Source organism: Cucurbita pepo, chromosome LG15, assembly GCF_002806865.2.
Source record: "Cucurbita pepo subsp. pepo cultivar mu-cu-16 chromosome LG15, ASM280686v2, whole genome shotgun sequence".
NCBI lineage: Eukaryota > Viridiplantae > Streptophyta > Magnoliopsida > Cucurbitales > Cucurbitaceae > Cucurbita > Cucurbita pepo.
In genome coordinates this window covers 1083126-1098404 of record NC_036652.1, presented here as the reverse complement: position 1 = coordinate 1098404, position 15279 = coordinate 1083126, and the positions used below count along the sequence as shown (strand labels likewise).

Here is a 15279-nt window from a genome sequence, read left to right as displayed (position 1 = left end):
GAAAAATAATAAAATAAAAATATTTATAAATAAATTTCGTAGGGAAAAAAATGAAAATAATAAAAATAAAAATAAAAATAAAAATAAAGAAAGAAAAAATTGGAGTAAACATTGGATGCTTTGAATGTATGTCTTATCAAATATTTGGATTATGACTTGTGAGTTCGCATGCAATACACCAAATGATGAACACTCACTTTCTCTTCCACAATTTTTTTTTTCAAAAAAGAAAATAAATAAATAAAAATAAAAATAAATTGTGGAATTTTTTTTTTTTTTTTTTTTTTAAGAAAAAGAGAAAATAAATAAATAAATAAATTTGTAGAATTATTGGTGTCGTAGTTGCTAAGTATGAATATAGCATGGGAGAGAAGCAACTTTATCCGGATCGAAAAAAATTGAGCCATTTACTAAGTTGGAGAGGCAGTCATACCTACATGACCCCACTAATTTTTTTTTTATATCAGAGCATCGAGCTTTTAGGCCTCGAAAATTGGAATGAAATCTCGTGACCCTTTGTTGGTCTTGGTCCAATGAAGTGTCAGAGTTTGGGCGCCCCATTACAGTAGTCTAGTGGCCCGACTGGCTAAGAAGGTTCCACCCCCAACTCCAACAGCTGGTTTACCTAGCTTAGAAATTAAACAAATAGGGAATAAACTATTACATATCTTTTTCGGGTCAATTTTTTATAATGATATCATTGACGACGGGTCTTTTTCTACTGAAAATATGTGTCAATTTCATCCCATTTGAACATTCTTCACAAGACAAGACGGTTGAAAAATATTAGCCGTGACTCGATTTTTCACCTAAGGCTTCAAATGCTACGAATAGAGTTTTCACGCTCGGATTTGGATTCTGAGGTCTTGTACTCATGGCTATAAATTTTTTTCGAGTCTCATTGTAGTCTTAGTACAATCTCTAATGTTCCTAGACACTCGTTCGAGAAACGAAAAATATCGCTAATAGTAAATAACCTATAGATATATATATATATATAGATACATATACATATACATGGACGATACATGCATGTCCAACATACATTTAAAAGAGTTTGTCTTAAGCTGAAAGTTATTTTTGTTTTGATGTGGTGGTGGAAGAGATATGATATGAATTATAAGGGTATGGGTCCAAAAATAATGATCCCTAGAGTGACCCTACTTAGGGCTGGTGGGCAATCATATTCTATATGCTTTTTAATAATTATATTCTCGCTTTTTATTTCTAACCCTAATTTTTTTTTTACGAGAACATAAAATTGTAAAAATAATCAAAATTAAGTCGGTCGACTTAATGAGTTATAGGGTTTTAGACTCGGTAGGTTACAACCCGAACATTAATAACTAAAATCTCATAAAATTCAAATATCAAATATTTACGAGTCATAACGCATCACTGACATCTGTTACAAATGTTAAATATTCTTATTTAAAAGAAAGGGTAAGGTTGGATTGTTGTAACAGTCCAAGTGCATCACTAGCAGATATTGTCCACGTCGGCCCGTTTCGTATCGTCGTCAGCCTCACGTTTTAAAACGCGTCTACTAGAGAGAGGTTTCCACACTTTTATAAGAAATGTTTTGTTCCCCTCTCCAACCGATGTGAGATCTCACAGTCCATCCTTTTGGAGGCCTAGTGTCCTCGCTGGCACACCGCTCGATGTCTAGCTCTAATACCATTTGTAACAGTCCAAGCGCACCGCTAGCAGATATTGTCTTGGCCCGTTACGTTTCCACTTCAGCTTCACTGTTATAAAACGTGTCTACTAGGGAAAGGTTTCCACACCTTTATAAGAGATGTTTTGTTCCCCTCTCCAATCGACATGGGATCTCACAATCCATCCCTTTGGAGGCCCAACATTCTCACTAGCACACTGCCCGGTGTCTAGCTCTGATACCATTTGTAACAGTCCAAATGCACCTCTAGTAAATATTGTTCACTTTGGCCCGTTACGTATCGCCGTCAACCCACAACTTTAAAACACGTCTACTAGGGAGAGGTTTCCACACCCTATAAGAAATTTTTTGTTCCCCTCTCCAACCGACGTGGGATCTCAGAGCCCATCCCTTTAGAGGCCTAGTGTCCTCGCTGGCACACCGCTCGATGTCTAGCTCTGATACCATTTGTAACAGTCCAAGCGCACCGCTAGCAGATATTGTCCACTTTGGCTCGTTACGTTTCCACTTCAGCTTCACTGTTATAAAACGTGTCTACTAGGGAGAGGTTTCCACACCTTTATAAGAGATGTTTTGTTCCCCTCTCCAATCGACATGGGATCTCACAATCCATCCCTTTGGAGGCCCAACATTCTCACTAGCACACTGCCCGGTGTCTAGCTCTGATACCATTTGTAACAGTCCAAATGCACCTCTAGTAAATATTGTTCACTTTGGCCCGTTACGTATCGCCGTCAACCCACAACTTTAAAACACGTCTACTAGGGAGATGTTTCTACACCCTTATAAGAAATGTTTTGTTCCCCTCTCCAACCGACGTGGGATCTCACAGTCCATCCCTTTGGAGGCCTAGTGTTCTCGCTGGCACACCGCTCGATATCTAGCTCTGATACCATTTGTAACAGTCCAAGCGCACCACTAGCCGATATATCTACTTTGACCTATTACGTATCGCTGTCAGTCTCATGGTTTTAAAATGTGTCTGCTAGGGAGAGATTTCCACACCTTTATAAGAAATGTTTTGTTCTCCTCTCCAACCGATGTGGGATCTCACAATCCATCCCCTTGGAGGCCCAACATTCCCACTAGCACACTGCCCGGTGTCTAGCTCTGATACCATTTGTAACAGTCCAAATGCACCTCTAGTAGATATTATTCACTTTAACCCGTTACATATCGCTGTCAACCTCACGATTTTAAAACACGTCTATTAAAAAGTGGTTTCCACACTTTTATAAGAAATGCTTTGTTCCTCTCTCGAACCGACGTGAGATCTCACCGTTTAGGTTTGTTTGGTTTATGTGGTGAGTGGAAAAGTGAAACGAAAGAAAAGATAAAGGAGGATTATTATTATTATTTGGGTAAGTGCGGAAAGGAGAATAATATACTTTCTTTTTGCCTACTTTTTCATCTTGGCATCTTATATAAGTTTTTATTATTTAGTCCCCCACTCCCTTCTTCTTTTTTCTTTTTTTTTTTTCTTTTTTTTTTTTTTTTTTATTTGCTTCTCGTACTCCAATGTGTTCTTTTCAGACTCGTGAGAGCGGATTATGATATGAATCCAACAACTGATCACTTCCATGTACCCGAACGAACAATTACAAGAAGTAATACAAAAAAGATTCAAGAATCAAATCAAGAAGATAATGGAGTGGCTGTTGTTCTTTTTCAAACCTTGCTTTAGGTTTGATGTTTAAACCGATTCATTGAATTAGTTTTGATCAAGCTAATTCTGGAGTGAATTGTCTTGGTATCTAAGAGTGACCATCATAGATTCCAAGTTCGATCTAAGAGTCATTCATCTTCTAACCAGCTCTTGGTTGGAATCAATCCGTTAAGTTAGCTTTCTCTGTGAACGTTTTGCAAGGATTCTAGAAGGACCTCTAGCTTTGCAAATTACAGCATTGTAGGCGCTTAGCAGATTATATTGATATTTTATCTATTAAATTATGTTGTGCTGAAAAAAAAAAAAAAAAAAAAGAATGTATTAGGGACTTATTAGACACAAATATTAAAAGTCTAAAGATTTATTAGATAATTATGAAAATTTAGGGACCGGTGAGAATTTTTTTAAACTTTAGGGACTTATTTGATAAAAGTTTAAAGATGCGATGATTTGTCGGATTCAATTTCGATAGTTTATTTATAAAAAAAAAAAAAATTAATTACATTAATTTATATATGTATGTGTTTATATATATATATATATATTTATTTATTTTATGGATTGACTTACGAGTTTAGTTTCTAAATTTTGAATTTTATGTCTATTCGGTAGAAAAGAGTTAATTTTTATGTATATCAAAGGTTAGACTATGTATGTTCGAGTAATTAACCACTAAGGTCTGATATGAACCAAAAGACATCAATCATACAATATACTTCAATGAAGATGTGAAGAAAAGATTGTCAAAATTATCAAAAGATGTTTTAATTCATGTTTCTGTAAATTTTGGGTGGGTTAAAACTTTTTATTTACTTTAGCTTACATTTACCTAATGGCTAATTATGGTCATTAAATATGAATGTTACAACTTTTGGTATGTCTTTAATAGTTTCATTTTGAGGCTATATAAAGTCATGTATGTTGTATTTGTACGAAGACATGGAAAATATAGTAAAAGAAGCATTTGTGCTTTCCTTTAGCCAATGACTAAGTTTTTTTTTTTGCAATTCTATGTAATTTAGGTTACAGGTAGAATCATTCAAGCTCGACATGATCAATCTTGATTGTGGAGTGATTCGAATCTCAATCAAGTGTTCTTGCGTTGAGATATTTGATCAACAAGAATCATTCAAGCTAGACATGATCGATCTTGCTTGTGGAGTGATTCGAATCTCAAACAATATTCTTGCCTTGACATATTCGATCAACAAGGTAATCCGAATCTTATTCCCCTTGTATTGATTCCTTATCTTATCAAGGTCCCTTGATTTTGTTTGATTAATCATATAATAATTTACCTGGCATGGAGTATTTTTCGCATGGGTCTGTTTATTTGATTTAAATTTAATTTAGTTATTTGATTTAGTCTGGAAGTGGTCAGAGGTGGGATGTTTTTTCTTATTTTCTGTGTATTTTGTAATACCGTATAATAGTCTGAGATTTCTTCCTATTTTTCTGATCTTTCAGTTTATTGTTTTTAACAGTCAGTTATCAGGTAACTCAAAAGATTTGATTTAAAGTCTATTTGGTCCCTAAACTTTTAAAATTGTCTCGTATGTCTCTGAACTTTTTTAATTCATATTTTTAAACAATTAAACAATAATATTTTAATTCACGTCTATTTTTATTTTTTTTTTCCTTTTCAAAAAAATTATAAATTGATCTTAAATTTCATAAAATTTCATTAATTGTCAAATTGATGTTGCGAATTAATCAATAATTACAATTTATAATTAACAACAAAAATTACAACCACAAATAATAACTCTTAACTATCAAATCAAAGATTGCCTGTCCTTTTGATGGAATTTCCTTTTCCAAAATATGCATAAATTATTTAAGAAGATAATTTAAAATTCGTGTCCTTTATTTAAAAAATAAATAAATAATAAAATCGTATATATATATTCTAAAATTACAATAATACCCTTTAACTTTTTATAAATATTTTGATGAGTAAAAATGTAGATTCTAATTTTAAATTTTTATTTCAGGTGACGGAATATTTTAATTCTTAATTTTTGTGTAAGGGTAGTTTAGGAATATTAAAAAAAGATAATTGTGGATTACTTTTATATAATTTATAATTTAGCACAATAATGATGAAATAAATGGTATGAAAATTTTGGGGGTGTGCATGGTAATAAGTAAAAGATTGAGGGCCTAAGTGATATTTTGAAAGAAAAAAGATTTTAAACTTTTACAGTTCATAAAGGGTGAAGGAGAAGACTTGGAAAAATGAGATCATGATTTGTCAAACGAAATAACGACTTTTTCCCGCTCTTTTATAATTCTTTTTGATTCCTTGATCGCACAGTTTGGAATGGATTTTTGACTTTTATGTTCGTTCAAAGATTGCAGATTTTCTTGCCCCTTTATCGCGCTTGTTTGCCTGCTCAAACAGGGCACAAATGATCACAGAGGAAAAAAGGAAGAAACCCAAAAAGAAGGCACAAAATTAGTGAATCTAGCAAGGTTTGATGGGATTGCAAACAATTTGTGGCGTGCTAATCGAAGGTATGACCCACCAATAAGGCCCCATTGGAAAGGAAGATTGTAATCTAGTGATTTCCAACAATGCACTCAACCTGTTCGACGAAAGTCGCGAAAGAACTTCTTGACCTTTCCTCAACTGGGTCTCTGTCTCTGTTTATGTCTCTTTACACCCTTTGTTTCCTAAGCTCTCCCTTGGCTCGCTTCCTCTGAATGGACCGAAGCGACATGCTGCAGCTCCAGCTCCAGCAACAGTTGTCTCTTGCTAAGTCTGTGCGCCACCGCTGCAACGAATGGTTTGTTTGTTTGTTCTTTGATTGTCTTTTGGTCTGTGTAGTTTTCAGCTAGCTCTTGAGTACATGTTAATTTGGCTTTTGTGCAGTTTTGTGTACTACTTAACTTGGGTCGTTGGTTATATGCTATAAGCTATGGTGTAATGCTGCCATTTTGGTCATTGTTCTTTTGTACTTTCTGCTATTCTAACCCAGCAAGATCTCTGCTGTTTTGTTATTGGGGTGCTTGTTACCTGGTCTAGATAGTTTGTTTTAATAGTCACTTGAATTTTGAGCTGGGTCTTGTTGTTTTCGATTGAAGTTTTTATCTATAGTTAGTGTTACTCTTTTTTTTCTTGTTGTTGGGGCTTATTTTTCTTGTATGCTTGTATATTCTTTTATTTTTCTCAATCAAAGCATACTTAATAAAAGTCATCCCTTATATTTGAATGTTCTGAAGAGTCAACGTTGTCATGCTGGTTTTCGCTCAAGTTGGAGCTTTTCTACGCAAGCCAGTTATGTCCTGTGAGATCCCACATCGGTCAGGGAGGAGAACGAAGCATCCTTTATAAGGGTGTGGAAACCTCTCCCTAGCAGACGTGCTTTAAAAACCTTGAGGGGAAGCCCGAAGAGGACAATATCTACTATGGTGGGCTTGGGCCGTTACAAATGGTAGCAGACAAACACTGGGCGATGTGCCAGCAAGGAGGATGAGCCCCAAAGGGGGAGGACACGAGGCGGTGTACCAGCTAGGACGCTGGGTCTCGAAGGGGTGGTGGATTGTGAGATCCCACATCGGTTGGGGAGGAGAACGAAACATTTTTTATAAGGGTGTGGAAACCTCTTCCTAGCATATGCTTAAAAACCTTGAGGGGAAGCTTGAAAGGGAAAGCCCAAAGAGGACGATATCTGCTAGCAATGGACTTGGGCCATTACATGTCCGGTTTAGGATTTATTTATGGTACATCAATTGATGTCTCGTTTGGCACTGATTCGTGTGTTCCGAAATGATTTAGACGCTCTGCTTTGATTGACTGTCATCTTAAGAGTTGGTTTATTGGTTACATGTTTACCATATTGAAATTCTAGATTTATTTTGGCTACACAATGCTTTCTACCTTTTGTTCACTGTATGGTGTGCTGCATATTGATGGAATCTGCGTGAATTCTCTTTTAGTTTGTAAATGGCATAGACAATTCCATTAGATTTTGAAGTATCTCCAAATCCATTTATTGCAAAACAAAGAGCTAGATCTCTCTCTCTCTCTCTATGGCTGTTTTCTTCTTAGCACAGTTTTTGGAGTTGCAGTTTAAATTTGGACACCTTTGTTTGTGAATAATTGGCTATTGATTTGTGTAGGATTTTCCGCGATGTTCCTAGCGATATTACAATAGAAGTGGCTGGAGTTACATTCTCCTTGCATAAGGTAACACTAACAACTTGAATGATGTAGTTTCCTCACTGTGTTTAGTTAGGAACCACGACTCTCCACAATGGTATGATGTTGTCCACTTTGAGCATAAACTCTCGTGACTTTGCTTTGGACTTCCCCAAAAGGCCTCATACCAATGGAGATAATGTTCCTTCCTTATAAACCCATGATCATTCCCTAAATTAGTTAATGTGAGACTCCCTCCCAACAATCCTCTTCTTGAACAAAGTACACTATATAGCCTCCCCTGAGACTTATGGAGCCCTCGAACAGTCTCCCCTTAATCGAGACCCGACTCCTTCTTTGGAGTCCTCAAACAAAGTACATCATTTGTTCGACAAACGAGTCACTTTTGACTACACTTTCGAGGATTCTATTGACATGAACCAAGACTCTCCACAATTGTATGATATTCTCCACTTTGAGCATAAGCTCTCGTGACTTTGCTTTGGGTTTCCCCAAAAAGTCTCATGCCAATAGAAATAGTGTTCCTTCCTTATAAACCCATGATCATTTCCTAAATTAGCCAATGTGGGACTCCTCCCAACAATCCTCAATATGTTTTTCTGAATAATACCTACATAATGCGTTCTCATCCTGCAAACATGAACTTGTAGAGACAAAGCATTAATGTATATAGAGAAAATCCATTAGAGTTCTGGACTTGAACATATATTCTGCCTATCCTATAGCTGAAATCTATAGTTCCTAATGAATGACTGGTTTAACTCAACTACTGAATGCAGTTCCCTCTCGTCTCTCGAAGTGGGCGGATTCGAAGGTTAGTTGCAGAACATAGGGATTCCGACATCTCGAAGGTGGAGCTTCTTAATCTACCAGGAGGTGCTGAATCTTTTGAGCTAGCAGCAAAATTTTGTTATGGGATCAACTTCGAAATTACTCCAGGAAATGTTGCTCAGCTATGTTGTGCATCTGATTATCTTGAAATGAGTGAAGAATTCTCGAAGGATAATCTTGGTTCTCGAGCTGAAGAATATCTTGAGAGCATCGTCTCGAAGAACCTTGAAATGTGTGTTGAAGTGTTGCAACAATGTGAGAATCTGCTCCCTTTAGCTGATGAGCTGAAAGTAGTTAGCCGCTGCATTGATGCAATAGCATCAAAAGCTTGTACAGAGCAAATTGCTTCGAGCTTCTCACGCTTGGAGTATAGCAGTTCAGGGAGACTTCACATGAGCAAGCAGGCCACGTGTGATAGCGACTGGTGGATCGAGGATATCTCTGTTCTTCGTGTCGACTTGTATGAACGAGTCATTACTGCCATGAAGTGTCGAGGGGTTCGTCCTGAGAGCATAGGTGCATCCTTGGTGAATTATGCTCAAAGAGAGTTAACAAAGAAATCCAGTTTATGGAACCCATCTGGCCAGACAAAGGTCGATTTTGTTACGAGTTCATACGGGCAAGAAAAACTTGTTGTTGAAACAATAGTTAGCCTTTTTCCAGTTGAAAAATTGGCTATTCCAATCAGTTTCCTTTTTGGGCTTCTGAGGAGTGCTGTGATGCTTGATTGCTCTGTTGCTTGCAGACTTGACCTCGAGCGAAGGATAGGATCTCAGTTGGATATCGCTACTCTTGATGATCTTCTGATTCCATCCTTCAAACATTCAGCTGATACTTTATTTGATGTTGACACGGTCCACAGGATCTTGGTAAACTTCTCTCAACAAGACGATAGCGAGGACGATATGGAAGATGCCTCCGTTTTTGAATCGGATAGTCCTCGTTCGCCATCTCAAAGTGCGTTGTTTAAAGTATCCAAATTAGTAGACAACTACCTTGCTGAAATTGCCCCGGATGCAAACCTCAAGCTTTCGAAGTTCATGGTCATTGCAGATTCCTTACCTTCGCATGCACGCACCATCCACGATGGATTATATCGAGCCATTGATATCTATCTTAAGGTACGTATGTGCGCTTTTCCTCACGGCCTAAGTTTGAGTTCATGTTCTATTTTCTTATAGTTACTTGGTGATCCTTTACCAGTCGAGGAACGAGATTATAGTTGAACCTCGTAAACTGATTGTTCTTCATTTCTTCATGGTTTCAGTTTTTCACATTGTGCACCAGGTTCTATAATTGTGTCTTTTGATGTTTTCATTGCCACAGGCTCATCAAGGTCTATCAGATTTAGACAAGAAGAAGCTCTGCAAGCTAATAGATTTTCAGAAGCTCTCGCAGGAGGCCGGAGCTCATGCTGCTCAAAACGAGCGCCTTCCCCTCCAATGCATGGTTCAAGTCCTTTATTTCGAGCAACTGAGGCTTCGTAACGCATTGTCGAATTCTTGTGGTGACGAAGACTACAAACCTTCGCATCAATCATGGAGGATTAGCAGTGGTGCATTGAGTGCAGCAATGTCTCCACGAGACAATTATGCATCACTGAGACGAGAAAATCGGGAGCTAAAACTTGAACTGGCTCGACTACGGATGAGATTGAATGATCTCGAAAAAGAACATGTTTGTATGAGGAGGGATATGCAAAAGTCCAGTTCTCGTAAATTTATGACTTCGTTCTCGAGGAAATTTAGTAAAATGAGCTTCTTTGGGAATAGCTCTTCAAAGGGTTCGAGTTCGCCATCGAAACATTCACTGAGGACGGATTCCAAAGTGATTGAAAGAACATGTACAAGTGCAGAATAGTTCCAATTTACATCACTCAGAGCAATGCAGAGCCTCTTTCTTTGTCAAGTAAATGCAAGTTTTTCCCTTTTTCCCCCTCTTTCGTTCGAGAATGGTTCGGTCTATTTGTAGCCTGTAAATGATTAGTATTGCCAAGAATTCTTTATCGATGATGTTTTTGGTAACCAAATCTCAATAGTATTGAATGTTACTTACCGACCAACTTTCATTTCTCTTTCTTGTTATCGTGGAATTCGTCATCAGCCCTTACACGAACGAACTCATACTAATGTTAGGACTTTTCGCAAGCGAAAAAAGTATGTATTTATATGGGGTGCAGGTGAATGGAAGTTGAATCATTTTGTTAGGTCTCAATGAGGGGAGATCGGGTCAAACAACAAAACTAAAGTCTTTGTTCGTATTCGTTTGCCAAATCTTGTTCAGTTCCAAGAACAGAGTCATGCTCTATAGGACAACAATGTGTTGAATAGCACAAATTTTGTTCCAATCGATCGAGTGGTTTTCAATATCACGTAAGAGCGTAAAACACCTTTCACCAAAAGACCATGTGAGTTTGGTGCGGGCTGCTTTTCCCGAGTTGGAAAGCCAACATGTGCAAGCTAATCAAGGTTGGGGTCCCTCGCTGCATTCATGGCAATCATCACTAGTTTCTCCCTCATTTCTTCTTTTTTCTTTTGAAAGACGATAAAGGCTATCCTTTGAGTAAATGTTCAAAATGTCATTGTTTAGAACGTTTCTTGTTGGTATAAATGACTAAAATCATAGCCTAGGAACCAATCACTAGATTTCACTTTTTGACTTAACATTTCAATAATTGTTAAAGAGGATTGCTGTCTATCTGATTAAATCTCCTTATTAGGAGTTCACGAGTTGATTTAGTTTTGAAAATATATATTTTTGTATTCTATATATATATATATAGCATTCTTGCTCTTCATAATATAATATTTTCATCAACCATTCAATCACTCTCTTTCACTAACAATAATTTATAAAAGGAAGACAATAAAAACAACGATGTTCCGTTCGCGAAGACAAACCTGACCTAAAAACCAAAAGCCACTGGACCGATCACTAACTTCAACGTTTAAGTCGTTTTGGTATAGATGTGGATGCCAAAAGCCAAACCTAGAATTACCAGGGGAGCTAGAAACTGGAGTACCTTGATAATGAATTCCAGTGTCTTGTCTTGGTTGTATAGGGGCTGCTTTGGAGGAATGTACTCTCCTTTTGCAGGAATAACCGAGCTATCGATATCGCCTACGTAAAATTCTTCCATCATTGCACTAGCAGCGCTGCTGTGCCCGACGTCGAGAAAATCATTGGTTGCATCCTTACCTGTAGATAACAAGCCCTCAAACATTATATTATGATCCGTTCATTTAACAAATGTTATTAGGAGCATATTGCAATGAAAAAGTATCGTCGTTTGTTGTTCCCTACCAGTGCTTGACAACAAGACTTCATCACCACCAGGATGGTCTTCGAGGAATTTTGTCACATCATATACCTATTGGATTAAGGCAAATGAACAAAATGAAAGTGATACCAAGCACAACATAATCAGTAATATAAATGATATCTTTTCTGGAGCGAAACTCATTCATACTGCTTCATAGTTGTCTCGCAAACAATATGCAGGTAAGAAACATAGACACAGATAAGACACTATAGAAACACGATCAAATGTCATTTTAAAAAAAATCAAAGACAACTGTAATAAAATATACACTTTCTAAAATATATATATTATGTTATTACTAGAAGGAAATCCAAAGTTGTTCAACATGTGTTTAACAAATATTGGAGTTATATTCACTTTGCAACTAGTGTCCTAGTGTCACAACCTTAGAATAGGTTTTAACTCTCACGATACGATAAAAGAAGCGGCGACCCTCAAATGGCACCAATCGACCACACGAGGGCCTAAACAAGTACCATAATGAGACCAAGGAGGACGGTGTGCCATCTAACACACCACACAGAGTGGACATTGAAGAGAAGACGAGGAATAAGCAAGATAAGAGCAATGAGTAGACAGAGTGTCAAAGATAGGCGTGTTGAAAGGTCGAGTAAGGTCCTAGGCCTTAACCTTGAAAGTCGAGATTTCGAAGGGAATTTGGGCATGCAGTTTTGGAGTTAAGTCCATCCATATGAAATATGAATGCTCGCAAAATTTGGAGTCATGTCCATCATGTCTACACTCGCTAGTTAGGAAATGACTCAAAATATACTATAGGGGAGGCATGGTGTCGGCTCCACATTACACTTGAGCCTTGTAGCCTAGGCGAGCTACCCTGTGGCACATGTGTATGTCACAATGAAAGCAAGCATTCCGAGACAAGTGTCTCGGGCGACTTCCTTTGAAATAGGTTTTTCAAAGACATTACCGAGTAGCACGGGTGTGCCGGTATTGCACCTCTGCTCATGTGTCGAAAGTTGGATTTTGCACCCGCTATCCGATACAATATCCATGAAGGACAACTCTAAGAAACCCTATTCACTACTTAACATATTGACCTATTTATTCTAGGATTTTCGTAATTATTAAGCTTTGGTCACTTGGGTTATCCCGTGACTCCCATTTGGTTCTCTATCATATTAACACATTACTTTTTTTGTTTTCATTTCGACTCAATTAAGTTAGTCTGGTGTTTAATAGGTCTATCAACTTTAAAAAAAAACTATGTAATAAGTAACTTTTTTGAGTTTAACGACTTACAAAAATAGTTTAACGACTTACAAAAATGGAGACACTTTAACTGCGTGTATATATTTTAATCCATTAAACTGTATATATATTTTAATCCATTAAACTATACTCTAGTTAACTCATTTTATTTTTGTGTCTAATATGATTTACCTATCACACAAAAATGGTCTGAGACAAGATCAAATGATTAAGGTTCTACTGAATTCAATTTTATGCCTATATTACATACAAAATTAAAAGTTTAGAGTTTTAATTAGTGATTTTAGAGACCTATCAAATCAAAACGACCTAAACTAGATTCACGAGCCCAATTCAGTCTCAAACAGAACACAGAACAGTAATCCCATTCATCAAACTCAATCAATCAAAAGAAAGCATACCCAGTGAACCGTGAACCATATAAATTAGAAACAAGAAAAGAATCATAAAAAGGAAAGCAAAAGCCAGAAACCCATCAAATAGAAAATAAGAGCCGAGCCATGTAAAGAATTTAAAGCCACATTGGGTCACACAGACAAATGAACACATACCTTATCCTCAATGATCAACCAGCAGTCGTTGCGGTTGTCGTGGGAGGCAACCTCAGCCAAAGTGAACACCGTGCGGCCATCCATGGTCGCAGCTTGGAAGAGTGTCGTGTAATCTGGGAGGCAAATCTTTCTTGTTCTGCAGCCAAAGGAGCGGCGGTGGATTTAGAGGTTTTTAAGGGTATTGGGAAATGGGGTTGGTGGGACAATGAATCTCAAGATTTCTTTGATTTTATTTCCTAATGAGCGTTGGACAGGTGAGGCTCATGCAATGCCATCTCATACCAACCTTTCTTCTTCAATTTTTCTTGTCACTCATACCAGAAAAGTCAAAAGAATTTATATTTTTGGGAAAATACCTTTTTTGACATCGAATTCTTCCAAGTATGTATATACTTTTGAGTCTATACAAAACAAGTTCCTAATATTGGAATATTTTTCAATTTTGTTTCTAATATCTTCAAAGTTTATATTTTACCCATAAATTCTAAAAGAATGACCATTATAAGATTTTTAAATTGTATCAATTTTTAGCATATTAGCATTTTAATTCATGAATCCAGTATAACAAATTAAATAATTAAGGTTAAGTAAGTTATAAGTTTTTTTTTGTGGGGAGAAATTATTTAATTTATGGAGGATTACTATATTTATATAGCAACTAAGAGCCTATTTTGAAATTATTTTCTAAGAATATTTTAGTTTGAGTGTTCTTCAAAAATACATTTTGTTTTAAGCATTTTTTTTAATATTAGCAAACGGTTTAGATTTTAAGAGAACTATTCTATTTGGGTATATTTTCCTTTAAGTGTTTTTATATACAGGTTCTTTTGATTGCTTAAATTAATTTTAAACCCGGATAATTACCAACTTTTCAAACCGTCAATAATACTCTTAAAACTTTTAAAGAAAATTTCAAAAATATCATTGTCCTTAATTTTTAACCGACCGTTAACATTTTGTTTCAAGATACCTTTAAACTTTATAGGGGTTTCAAAAATACCATTTAATTTTTAGAAAAAATTCAAAAATACCTTTTTACTTTCAAAAGTTTTATTAATACACTTTAACTTTTTTAAAACTTCAAAAACACTTTTAAACTTTTTGAAATATTCAAAAATACTTTCATCGTTAGTACCACATTTCAAAAAATACTCATAAACTTTAAAAAATAACGTTAAAAAATTTGGAGATAATCTAAAGTGTCAATAGATAGTTTTCTTCTATAACATCGACCATAAAAATATTTTTGAGCCTTTTTTCTTATAAATGTAAGGGGTTAATATAACTTTTAAAATTTCATAAATATGTTTTAAAAATAGACATATAAAAGTACTTTTGGAGGATATTAATGAAACGGTCAACTAAGGTATTTATAGTTTCCATAAAAAACTAAAAAATTTATTGTAACCAATACTTTTTCAGATTTTTTTTTATTTTTTTTATTTGAAGGTATTATTAAAAAAAATATATTTTTTAAAAAACAAAATACAAATTTTATGGCTTTTTTTTTATTTATTTTGTATGGAAATTTATCAACAAACAAACAAAAAAAACAAAAACAAAAAAAAAACAAAAAAAACAAAAAAAAAACTGCATTTTTTCCAACCAAATATTGAAACAAAGTTACAAAGGAAGCTTTGATAGCTTCTCATTAAAAATGCATTTTCTTTTAAAAAAAATGTAACAAAACTTTGTTTAAGCAAATTTCTACGACCTCAAAGCTCCCCGAAAAATGGGGACAGCCTCTCCAAACCAATTGCTTCCCTTCCACACTCTTCATTCCCATTATAATTTTATTTTATTTTTACGACAAACACAACAAAAAAAAAAAAAAAA

General features: G+C 35.7%; 2 protein-coding genes across 3 annotated transcripts in view; one reads left to right on the top strand and one right to left on the bottom strand.

Annotated features, from left to right (window-relative positions):
• Positions 1 to 5553: 5553 nt before the first annotated feature.
• LOC111811091 (BTB/POZ domain-containing protein At5g48800-like) lies at positions 5554 to 10402 on the top strand. Its single transcript, XM_023697820.1, has 4 exons — positions 5554 to 6133; positions 7470 to 7536; positions 8289 to 9461; positions 9667 to 10402. Exons 1-4 carry the CDS (start codon positions 6051 to 6053, stop codon positions 10198 to 10200), a joined length of 1857 nt encoding a protein of 618 aa, XP_023553588.1. The 5' UTR covers positions 5554 to 6050; the 3' UTR covers positions 10201 to 10402.
• Positions 10403 to 11133: 731 nt separating this feature from the next.
• Positions 11134 to 15279, bottom strand: part of LOC111811955 (cytochrome b5-like) — a 5380-nt gene continuing 1234 nt past the window's right edge. For both annotated transcript variants that reach the window (XM_023699033.1, XM_023699032.1), the window contains 3 exons: positions 13444 to 13579; positions 11644 to 11710; positions 11134 to 11538 (listed from right to left, as the gene is read on the bottom strand). In XM_023699033.1, the coding sequence (XP_023554801.1) occupies positions 11288 to 11538; positions 11644 to 11710; positions 13444 to 13579 (454 nt within the window). In that variant the 3' untranslated portion in view covers positions 11134 to 11287. The remainder of the gene's footprint in view (positions 11539 to 11643; positions 11711 to 13443; positions 13580 to 15279) is intronic.